The sequence below is a fragment of the Somniosus microcephalus genome, chromosome 1, assembly GCF_052327205.1.
Source record: "Somniosus microcephalus isolate GS21.2 chromosome 1, FLI_Smic_1.0, whole genome shotgun sequence".
NCBI lineage: Eukaryota > Metazoa > Chordata > Chondrichthyes > Squaliformes > Somniosidae > Somniosus > Somniosus microcephalus.
In genome coordinates this window covers 138,489,254-138,501,292 of record NC_140987.1, presented here as the reverse complement: position 1 = coordinate 138,501,292, position 12,039 = coordinate 138,489,254, and the positions used below count along the sequence as shown (strand labels likewise).

Sequence of the window (12,039 nt, the reverse complement as noted above, 5' to 3'; positions counted from 1 at the left end):
TCAGCTCCCTCCAAAATTGCCTCGAATACTTATGTCTCAGCTAATGCAGCATCTATCTCTTTTTGTTGCTGCAGAGCGTCTAATGTGGCTTGGAGGAGGGCCTGTTTAGCTTGGCGTTCAACTTGGTGACAGGCCTGTTCAGCCTGGCGTTCAACTTGGTGACGGGCCTGTTCGGCTTGGGATTCAGCTTGGAGACGGGCCTGTTCGGCTTGGAGTCGGGCCTGTTCGGCTTGGGATCGGGCCTGTTCGGCTTGGGATTCAGCTTGGAGACGGGCCTGTTCGGCTTGGGATTCAGCTTGGAGACGGGCCTGTCTTACTTTTATCAATTCAATTCAATTCAATTCAATTCAAATGCTTTATTGGCATGAAAGTTTACAGGGAACCATATTGCCAAAGCTTACATAACAAAAAGTACAGTTTTCCAACATTCTGTAGGTGTCAAACAATTTTGACCTTCGTTGGGTACATACAATATTACTTTAAACAATATTAATTTAAACAGTCGTTGTACATCATTGGGTACATTCAGTATTAATTTTAAACAGTCCTCAGGTTGTGACATGTTGTTACATATTTGGCACCAAGGTATGGTCTGTCTCCTTCTCCCAGGACTAATCTTAATTTTGACAGGTCATCCAATTCCTTGAAATCTGGGGTTGTTTGGCTGAGCTTGTCAAATAATATGTTTCTTGATGTGTTGAATTTTTCGCATTTTAGGAGGAAATGCATCTCTGTCTCAACCTCGCCGGCCAGACATTGATCACATATTCTATTCTCTCTAGGCTGCCAGGATTTCTTGTATCTTCCTTTTTCAATTGCTAGTTGGTGGTCGCTTAGTCTGTACCTGGTGAGGGTCTGTCTCTGTTTTGTGTCTCTGATGGTCGAGAGATAGTCTGCCAGTTTATATTCTCTTTTTAGGGCCCGGTAACATTCTAATCTGCTTTGGCTTTTGGTTATTTTGTTCCAATGTTCCAGGTAGGTTTCTTTGCATTGTTTAATGATTTGGTTCACTCGAATTGGTGTTTGGACGGCAGTGTTGGTCTGGGACTGGTCAGGGTCCAGCTGAGTAGGAGTACTTAGTTTCAGTAGCAGCTAACTCAGGGGACTCTTTTCTGGGTTTAGCTCTTGGGTCTGGAAGGCTTTAAAATGAAGGGTGTCTGGGGAGCTAGATTTGAGGTGATTTAGGAAGTTTAGTGCTCGTTTTTGGATGTTTATTATCAGAGGGTATCTGCCTAGTTCGGCTCTGCATGCATTTGTTGGTGTTTTCCTTTGGGTGCGAAGGATGCTTCGGCAAAATTCTGCATGTAGGGCTTCTATTGTGTGTTTTTCCCATTTAGTGTAGCTATGGTGATTGAGCGGGCCCCATACTTCACTACCGTACAGCGCAATGGGCAGGATTATGCTGTCAAATATTTTGAGCCAGATTTTGATTGGGATTTGGATGTTGTAGAATTTTCTTTTTATTGCATATAGGGCTCTTCGGGCTTTTTCTTTTAGTGCATTCACTGCTATGCTGAAGCTCCCTGATGCTGTAATGGTTAGACCAAGGTAAGTGTAGCTCATAGTGTGTCCTATGATGGTATCACTGAGAGTAAACTGGTATTTGTTTTCCTGACACCTGGGCCTTTTTTGAAAAATCATGATGTTGGTTTTCTTTAGATTTACTGTTAGGGCCCAATTTTGGCAGTATTTGTCGAGTAGGTCTAGTTGTTGCTGTAATCCCTGTTCTGTGGGAGACAGCAGAACCAGGTCGTCCGCATAGAACAGGGATTTCACTTCTCCATCCAGGAGACAGAGACCCGGTGACTCGCTTTGCTCCAGCATATCTGCTAATTCATTTATGTATATGTTGAACAGGGTCGGGCTCAAATTGCAGCCCTGCCGGACGCCTCTTCTCTGGGTGAAGAAACCGGTGCGTTTGTCTCCAATTTTGACACCGCATTTATTTTTCAGATACATCGATTTAATAAGGTCATAGACTTTGCCCCCTATTCCACACTGAAGAAGTTTATAATAGAGCCCTTCGTGCCAGATAGAGTCAAAGGCTTTCTTGAAGTCAATGAAACAAGCGAATATTTTCCCATTTTTTGTTTGGTGTATATGTTTTTCAATGAGAGTGTGAAGGGTATAGATATGGTCGGTGGTGCGGTGTTTTGGAAGAAAGCCTATTTGATTTTTTCTAAGGATATTATGTTTGTTAAGAAAATCCAGTAATCTACTATTTAGAATACTGCAGAATAACTTCCCTAGACAACTGTTGACACAGATGCCGCGGTAGTTATTTGGGTCTGATTTGTTTCCACTTTTATATATGGGAGAGATGAGTCCTTGGCACCAGATATCGGGAAAACAGCCTGAACGTAATATGATGTTGAATAACTTGAGTACCGCACTCTGCATCTCCATATTGCTGAACTTGAGCATTTCATTTTTGATGTTGTCTGGACCACAGGCTTTCTTTAGGTGGAGAGATTTTGTTTTTGTGGCCAGTTCTTTTCATGTGATTGGGGAGCCTAGAGGGTTCTGGTTGTCTTTAATTGTTGCTTCTAATGTGTGGAGTTTTTCTGTGACATGATGTTGACTTGGGTTTGTTTCGTTTATTGGGATGTCTTTGTGGAGGTTTTCAAAATGTGTTCTCCAGATGTCGCCATCTTGGATTGGTAATGCTTGCAATTGTGTTGTACTCAGGTTATTCCACATATCCCAGAATTGATTTGGATTAATGGAGTTTTCAATTTCTTCGAGTATTTTGTGGGTATAATTTTGTGTTTTGTTCCTAATGGTGTGTTTATATCTTTTGAGGGTCTCATTGTATCTAATACATAGGTCTGGATTGTTTGGTTGGCGATGCTTTTGGTTTGATATTTTTCTCAGGTCTTTTCTGGCATTTTTGCATTCGTGGTCAAACCATTTCTCATTTTTATTTTGTCTTTTGTAACGTTTCCTCTTCTGTTTCACAAGGTCGGCTTTTACAGCTGCCTCATGGAAAATCATATTTATATCATCTATGGCCATGTTTACACCATCTCTGGTGATCTCATATAGATTTTCTTTAAATTTTGATATTTTACTTGTGAGATCAGGTGAATTTAGTGCTGTGATGAATTTATCTCCACTGTCTGGGGCCCATCTGTATGTCTGGTTTATTTTATGGAGCTTACTGGGTTCCTTTTTTGTGTCTGTAGTTTGGGCAGAAAGTTTAAGGTACACATTTATTTGGTTATGGTCTGAGAGGGGGGATTGCTGCCTGACAGTGAATGCGTTGATATCGCAGGGGTCCAGGTCAGTGATTGTATAATCCACCACACTAGACCCAAGAGTTGAGGAATATGTGAGTCTCCCTAAGGAGTCCCCTCTGAACCTACTGTTAACTATGTACAGGCCTAAGGCTCGGCAGAGTTGCACTACCTCCCTACCGCTTTTATTTATTTCACAATCAAGGTTGTTCCGATTTGCGATTTCACTGTTCGCATGCGCAGCTCTGGCTTGAGCTGCCACTAGCTTAGCCCGTGCTCTGGCGATAGTCACGCTTATTCTAGAACCACCTGATGACCGTGAACCAGCTTGCGATCTGACGTAACCGGAGCTTATAGACCGATTGTCACCTTCTACAGTTTCGTCTGCCTGTTTAAGGTCTTCTCCTCGCTGCAAAGCATTTTCGTTATTATCTTCTGACATGTTGATGTGAGGTAGATGTGCTCTATGAGGTTAAGGCTTACTCTGGGTTCCTCCTTCTCCGCTCTTCACAGCTAGCCGTATTGCTATCTTTTCACTGTACTGGCCGCGCTAGACGTGCTCCTATCTAGTTATCCAGCAAGTTAAACACTTATTCAAAATAATTCTTCGTGAAGCCGTTTGCTGTTTGAAGCCTTTACTTGAACAATTTTTGTGAAACTGTAAACAAAGATAAGGTATGTTTTGTACATAAACTGAGTACTATACATTCGATATTATATAAGATATAAACATATTTACAACAGTAGAATAGACTAATTGTATAACTAACTAACATTTGGACTAACTTCTGTAACTATCAAATATTAACCTTTTATAAACATATTATTGTCAAAATACTACTCTGACAACGTTGCTATTATGCTAACAAACAAAGATACTCACAGATATTGCGCTTGGCCTAACATAGAACATCAGATTACATTGGATTGTGAAACCCTCATGGAATCCTCCATTACTGCCAGGTTCTTCCTGGAATTCTACTTCCTGGGATTTTACTTCCTGGGTTACACAGGAAGAAAGGTACGAAGGTCAAATGACCTCTCACAGGAAGAAAGGAACAAAGGTCAAATGACCTCACACAGGAAGAAAGGAACAAAGGTCAAATGACCTCACACAGGAAGAAAGGAACAAAGGTCAAATTACCTCTGTTTCATACAAACACACTGCTAACACATAACCACCACCAGGGGGTGCTATCTGCACATAAAATAGTCCATCGGTCCAGAATAGCACCCCAAAGAAAGAATGGCACACTATCATTCAGATTAAAAAGAGGATCGAAGGACAGCCCACAACCATCAATCTAAAAGTAAAGTTAGACACAGGAGCTCAGAGCAACATCCTTCCACTGAGGCTATACCAGAGGATCTTCCCTGAAAATTTGGGTGAAGATAGATACCCGAAAAGAGGATGTTTAAAAGCAAACAACGTCACGCTGACAGCGTATGGGGGGAGCGAGATCAGACAACTCGGAACAACCTATATAAAAGGATCACACAAAAGCAGAAACATCAACTGCATGTTCTATGTGACCAACTCCGAGGGACTGGTGATCCTGGGATTAAACAGCTGCGAGAAGCTGGGGTTAATCTCGGTAAACCACGAACTAACAAAAACATCACTGAAAGTCGACAGCAACACCCCACTGGAGAATTGTCCACAAATCATGGACACGAAACATTTGATGGACATGTACCCAAAATGTTTTGATGACACTGTAGGATGCTTCGGGGAGTTCAAGTACCATATAACAATAGATCCAGAGATAAAACCTGTCATCCACGCTCCAAGAAAAATACCCATCGAGCTAAAAGAAAAATTATGCACTGAACTAAAAGAAATGGAAGAGAAAGAAATAATCGCAAAGGTCACTGAACCCACAGACTGGGTAAACTCGATTGTGGTACAGGAAAAGCCGAACAGGTGGCTCAGAATCTGACTGGACCCCAAAGACTTAAACCAGGCAATAAAGCGAGACCACTACCCCACACCAACATTAGAAGAAATCACACCAGCACTGGCAGGAGCCAAAGTCTTCTCCAAACTGGATGCCAGAAACGGCTACTGGAACGTAAAACTGGACGAAGAATCAACTAACCTGACGACTTTTAATACACCATTGGGGCGTTATAAATTCCTGCGGCTGCCATTCGGGTTGAAATTCAGCCAAGACATCTTCCAACAAAAGATCGATGAAACATACAAAGGCTGTGAAGGAGCCATTGGAATCGCTGATGACATCCAAGTTTACGGATCAAATGAAAGAGACCACGACGTGCACTTGCACAAGGCCATGGAGCGCACCAGAATGGCTGGCATCAAGCTGAACGCCGAGAAGTGCATCGTTAAAAGTACGAAATGCAAATTTTTTGGCATGATCTACACACCGAAGGGTGTCAAGCCTAATCCCGAAAAGGTCGAGGCAATAGCAGAGATGAAACCTCCAAACGACAAGAAGGAGCTGAGAAGTTACCTCGGCTTGCTCCAGTATATGAGCTCTTTCATCCCAAACATGTCAGATTACACAGCGAACCTAAGAGAATTACTAAAAGAAGACACCGAATACAAATGGTCAGAATCCCATGAGAGGAACTTCGAACACCTAAAGGAATTATTATGTAAAGAAACCAGCCTGTCTTATTACGATAGAAAAAAAACTGTCACCCTACAGGTAGATGCCTCTACCAGGGGGCTAGGGGCAGCCCTCGTGCAGGAAGGAAAACCAATAGCTTTCGCATCGAAGGCATTGACATCAGCAGAGACAAGATACGCAAACATCGAAAGAGAGCTATTGACAGTAGTATACGGATGCGAAAAGTTCCACACCTACTTATACGGAAGAAAATTTGTGGTAGAGAGTGACCATCGTCCACTCGAACAAATTTACAAGAAAAACCTAAGCAAGGCCCCAGCAAGACTGCAAAGGTTACTGTTAAGACTCCAAAGTTACGACTTTGAATTAAAATACCGGCCAGGGAAAGAAATGGCACTGGCAGATGCATTGTCTCGATTGTCACCACACGAAAAACACGAGATGAAGGGCCTGACAGTAAAAATACACCACCTCGTAAATGTTACTCCCACAAAGCTTAGCCAAATTCAAGAGGAGACTGGTAAAGAAGAGGAGTTGCTACTACTCATACAACAGGTAATACAGGGGTGGCCGGAGAAGATCCAGCAGGTCCAAAACCAAATCCGACAGTACTGGACAATCAGAGACAACATCTCGGTGGAGACGGTGTTCTCCTTGCTGGCTCAAGAATCATAATACCAAAAACGATGCAAACGGAACTTCTCCACTTAATACACCAAGGCCATATGGGGATGGAGAAATGTAAACTAAGAGCCAGATCAGCTGTGTACTGGATAGGCATGTACAAAAGCATAGAACAAATGGTCTCCACATGCTGCATGTGCCAGAAATACCGAAACACACAGAGAAGGAGGAGATGATTCAAATGGTAGTACCCCCGAGACCATGGCACATGGTCGGAACAAATCTGTTCCTGTGCAACCAGGAGTGGTACATCATAGTAGCAGACTACTACTCAAAATTTCCTTTTGTCAGAAGGATAAACGACATGAGAGCCACAACAATCACAAAAATTGCGAAAAACTTATTCGCAGAACAGGGCGTCCCAGAGAAGGTCATCTGCGACAATGGGACACAATTCACCTCCAGCGAATTCAGAGCACTGGCTGGAAAATACGGATTTAAAATAATTACCTCATCCCCACATTACCCAAGGGGACACGGATTTATTGAAAGACAGATCCAAACAGTCAAAAGAGCTCTCATTAAAAGCAAGGAGATGGGAGAAGACCAAGACCTCGCCCTTTTGGCAATCAGATCGACACCTTTGAGAGCAGACTCAAAATCACCAGCAGAACTACTAAACGGTAGAAAATACAAAACAACTCTACCAGCAAAGGTATATCCTCCCCAGGACCAAGAGGACGTTCGGCAGAAGCTGATGGAAACACAAGCTACGGGGAGCACACACTATAACAAGCATGCAAAACCACTATCGGAGCTGCTAAATGGGCAATCAGTGCATATACAAGATCCGTTGTTGAGAACATGGAGTCCAGCCAAGGTTATTGGAAAAGCTGATACTCCAAGATTTTACTTGGTAGAGACAGAACCTAGAAACCAATACAGGCGAAACAGGATCCATATCAGACCCTCACCTGAAGCTGTCAAACAGCGGACAACATTAACAGCAGTTAGGGTACCAGACACGGAAAACAATATAACGTCAGAAACAAACACCTCAAATACAACAACTGCAAACATGCACTCTCCAGAGCCAAACACAACAGCACTGGCAACAAGAAAAGAACACACCAAAACACCGCAGAAAGTAATAGTTACAGCCAAGTCCACAAGATGGAAGAGTAACATACAACCACCTGAGCGGTATCGCGAATAATTATAAAGACAATTATAATCCGCACAGAACAGTAAAACAACATGGACAAATATCTGTATATAAATTGAGCAAAGAATGCTCACATTCTGTATTTTGTTAACGTTATTTAACTGGAAACATTGTAAAATAGAAAATTGATGTAATTAGTTTTGTTGGGAAAGAGGGATGTTACATAGTTATGTTGGGACTACATTGTACAAGTGTACTAACACTCAAATCAAGTGTAGCAGCACTACGATGCTGGAAAAGTAGTGCACAGGCGCCGCACAGCACTTGGAAATATCACCCCGCACCATGCGGCAGGCAGCCATTACAACACAAGTAAAACAGTAGTTATAATTACAAACTACCAAGTCCAGAGTCGTCTTTACAAAGCACTACGAGCGCTAGAAGACATAACAGGGGCATTGAGTATTAACGGTAGTTGAATTTGTACAAGATATTGGTTAGGCTACCTCAGTCTCCTCCTTAAACCCCACCTCTTTGACCTGATTATGCCGCTGTGAAGCAGGTTGGGGTGTTTATCAATGATAACAGCACTGTATAAATGCTTATTATTGTTGTAAATAGTACATCTCTGTCCTCTTCACTGGAGCTAGGATGTGAGAATACCCTCTGATTAGCTGTTTCCTTGGTTGCCCTTTCCTAAGTTGTCTACTTGTGCTCAGTGCAGACCCCTCTAACTCATTATCTACACCACACAGAGTAGCACGTTCTGTGCTGGTGCTTGGAAAGGAGAGGCTGAGTGATGATGCCTCTATGGGAGGATTCTCCCCCTCAGTCTATGCAACAGTGAGACCTGTGTCATTTGCTGTACCCATCACTAGGGGAGAATGAAAAGGTTAGCATGTAGTGGCAAAGGTAAGTAGTAGCAGATGAGTGGCAGCAGAATGCACCACTCACACTGAGTGTGTGATGTTGTGAATGTGTCAGTGAAAGTCAAACAAGTGATTAAGAAGGCCAATAGAATGTTGGCTTTCATTGCTAGGGGGATAGAATATAAAAATAGGGAGGTATTGCTTCAGTTGTACAAGGTATTGGTGAGACCGCACCTGGAATACTGCATACAGTTTTGGTGTCCATACTTAAGAAAAGACATACTTGCTCTCGAGTCAGTACAAAGAAGGTTCACTCGGTTAATCCCAGGGATGAGGGGATGGACATATGAGGAGAGGTTGAGTAGATTGGGACTCTACTCATTGGAGTTCAGAAGAATGAGAGGCGATCTTATTGAAACATATAAGATTGTGAAGGGGTTGGATCGGGTGGATGCGGGGAGGATGTTCCCGATGATGGGTGAAACTAGAACTAGGGGGCATAGTCTTAGAATAAGGGGCTGCTCTTTCAAAACTGAGATGAGGAGGAACTGCTTCACTCAGAGGGTGGTAGGTCCATGGAATATGCTGCCCCAAAAAGCTGTAGAAGCTACATCATTACATAAATTTAAAACAGAAATAGACAGTTTCCTAGAAGTAAAGGGAATAAAGGGTTATGGGGAGCGGGCAGGAATTTGGACATGAGTCTAGGTTCGGATCGGTCATGGCCCTGTGGGTAGCGGAGCGGGCCCAGGGGCCATGTAGCCTGATCCTGCTCCTATTTCGTGTGTCTAATTCTGTTAGATTCAGGAGATGGTTCAGTGATAGTAGATTGGCGGTTAGGATCAGATCAGCCATGACCTTATTGAATGGCGGAGCAGGCTCGAGGGGCCGATTGGCCTACTCCTGCTCCTATTTCTTATGTTCTTATGTTCTTATGTAGAAAAAGAAAAGGAAAAGATGCTCAAGCACACAGCTGTGCCTGGCCTCCAGTGTGGCCATTTTCAGTGCTGTGTGCCCTCTCTCTGCTAATGATGTCTCTCTGCTAATAATGGTGACCCCTTCCATCGGTGCCAGTCTGTATAGAAGCAGGAGCTACTCCTGTTCTCACCCTCTCCCTTCTGTCGTGTGCCAGCTTCCCCTCCCAGAGAAGTGGAAGTCGGTTGGTGTGTGCCCTGTTGTAAGTATAAGGCATCTTAGCATAGTGTGAATGATGAAAGGAAGAAGCAGAAAGTTATGACCAAGAGTGGGAAGTTGTTATGAGGGTAGCAGCAGGTTGTCTAGATGTGAGTACAAACAAAAAGATGTGCAGTGAAGTGTTCCATGCTGTCTTGTGGAGAGGCATGAGAAGCAGGCAATTGAAGGATTGATAGTGCTGGGGTGAAACTAGGGTCATGCAGGGCTGTGTAGAGAGTAAGAGAGATGTGAAAGAGAATCTTACCTTTGCAGTCCTAGTGAGGTTGTTCATTTTTTTCCTGCACTGCAGCCAAGTCTTGTGGACAATTCTTCTGACATTTACATGTTCTGCCACCATTGTCTATTCCTGCTGAATCATTTGGCTGGGGAAGAGAATCTCCTTTGCTTGGTCTGTGAGCATCTTCGCTGCTGCATCCGAGAATCTGAGGGCCCTAGTAAAAGTAATTCTGCCTACTGCTCCAGAATATTGTGGTCTACTGTACCCCATCAAAAATTGCACCTCCTTCTAAGGGTCGGAAGGCTGCCTTTAAGTAATGGCCACCCCACCGGAATATGGACTAGGGAGTGTGATCAGTGCTGGCATCACCAATTTCATTTAAGTTAACCCCAACCACAGACGTTATGGGCGGGCGGAGCACTCCCCGCCCACTTTATGTGATATACAAAAACCACCCCCATTATTTTCTGAAGTATCAGCTTGCTGTACTGTTATTTCTATGCAGAAATAAGACTGATTTCTTTAAATGAGTATCAGTAGAATCAAAATAAATGTCAATCATATACATTTTGAGCACAATATTAATGTGATAATATTCTCTAAGTGCTTAGCTTTTGACCTTAGGGTTGATATTTCTTTCCCATGCAGGATGTGATGACCTAGTGAGTGCTGTATTTGACTTTGCTAAGAGTTTGTGCTCCCTTCAGCTGACTGAGGAAGAAATAGCTTTGTTTTCAGCTGCTGTTCTGATATCACCAGGTGAGTGTGTTTACCTAATACATATAGGTACTATTCAAACTGTTTTTCAAAATTAAAGGAAAATTTGTGATGCAGTGGCCTAGTTCATTCACGATTTAAATGGTTCTGCCTTTTAAGAGAGAAGAAAATTAGTCTTGTGACTGTACTTCTGTATTTTCTCCACTTCCTTCAGATCGACCATGGTTGATGGAACCTAGGAAGGTTCAAAAGCTACAGGAAAAGGTTTATTTTGCACTACAGCATGTGATTCAGAAAAATCACCTGGATGATGACACATTAGCAAAGGTACTCTTTGATCTGACTAATTGGTCAAATAGGACTGAGACTTGTGGAAGAACACTAATGGAGTAGACTTGGTCTAACAGAAACTGCCACAATTACTGTGGAAGTTGCTCAATAATACCAAAGGGGTGCAAAAGTGTTTGCAAAACATCCAGCTCTCTCTTCGTTGTTGAAATTTTTGGACATTCCAGGTAGATTGGCCTACCAGTGTGCCGCTGGCATGTGTGGAGCTGCTGCAGTATATTGAGGATCGGGGGAATGAAATTCCTCCTGTCAATAATTTAAGCAACAAAGTTAGCATAAGTGTATAACAGTAAATCATGCTGAACTTTGGACTAAAATTATTAGCAGGAATATCTCAGCCCCTTGGAGTTTACACAGATGGTTTAACTATGGCTGTGTGACTATGAGCAATGGAGAACGCTGTGACTGTATTATGTACATAATTAAATTCAATATTGTAATGTCACTGGTTATTATGATTTTGAACAGAATTTAAAAATCACTCTTAGGATCCTCTGCATGTTTTATCATGGAGTAGTAGGATATACATTCTCAACCACAGTTCCCCAGATAGAGACTACATGATCTCAAATGGAGTACGATCAGACAGAGGTGATGGGTACTTTCAAACAGGGAAGGAGGGAATATCAATGAATGATGAATCCATTAAATAATTTCATCACATACCTGGTTACAACTGGAGCCATGCCAAATATTTGAAGTAAAGCTATTCACTGTGATGAGCTCTCTCAAATTCTGCTGAGATTGCAAAGATGCCAATGCAAGCAAGGCAATACCTGGCTGAATGTAGCTTAATTTAAACATGAATCTGTATCATGGTTGGGCTTGATGGAAGCCAGGAGAATATTGCACTTTGAACCTATCCACTGCTGAATTTATTTTGTCTTCTCTCCTGCTTTTCTCACCCTTGGTAGCGATCCTGCACTGTGGGCCTTTTCCTTCCTTCTGTGAATCTCAATCTTTTAAAAAAAAGTGGCCAGCCATGTTAGTCCAGGCTTACTGTCAGGATTTATGCTGGCACCATCAAATAGGGTAAAAGGACCATTATTTCAATGGAATTTAAGGTTGTGGGTTT

The 12,039-nt window shown here is 42.6% G+C and overlaps 1 protein-coding gene across 3 annotated transcripts in view; it reads left to right on the top strand.

The window, feature by feature from the left end:
• rorb (RAR-related orphan receptor B) overlaps positions 1 to 12,039 on the top strand; it is a 347,074-nt gene that overhangs the window by 318,787 nt on the left and 16,248 nt on the right. For all 3 annotated transcript variants that reach the window (XM_085986234.1, XM_085986226.1, XM_085986244.1), the window contains 2 exons: positions 10,548 to 10,658; positions 10,831 to 10,943. In XM_085986234.1, the coding sequence (XP_085842360.1) occupies positions 10,548 to 10,658; positions 10,831 to 10,943 (224 nt within the window). The remainder of the gene's footprint in view (positions 1 to 10,547; positions 10,659 to 10,830; positions 10,944 to 12,039) is intronic.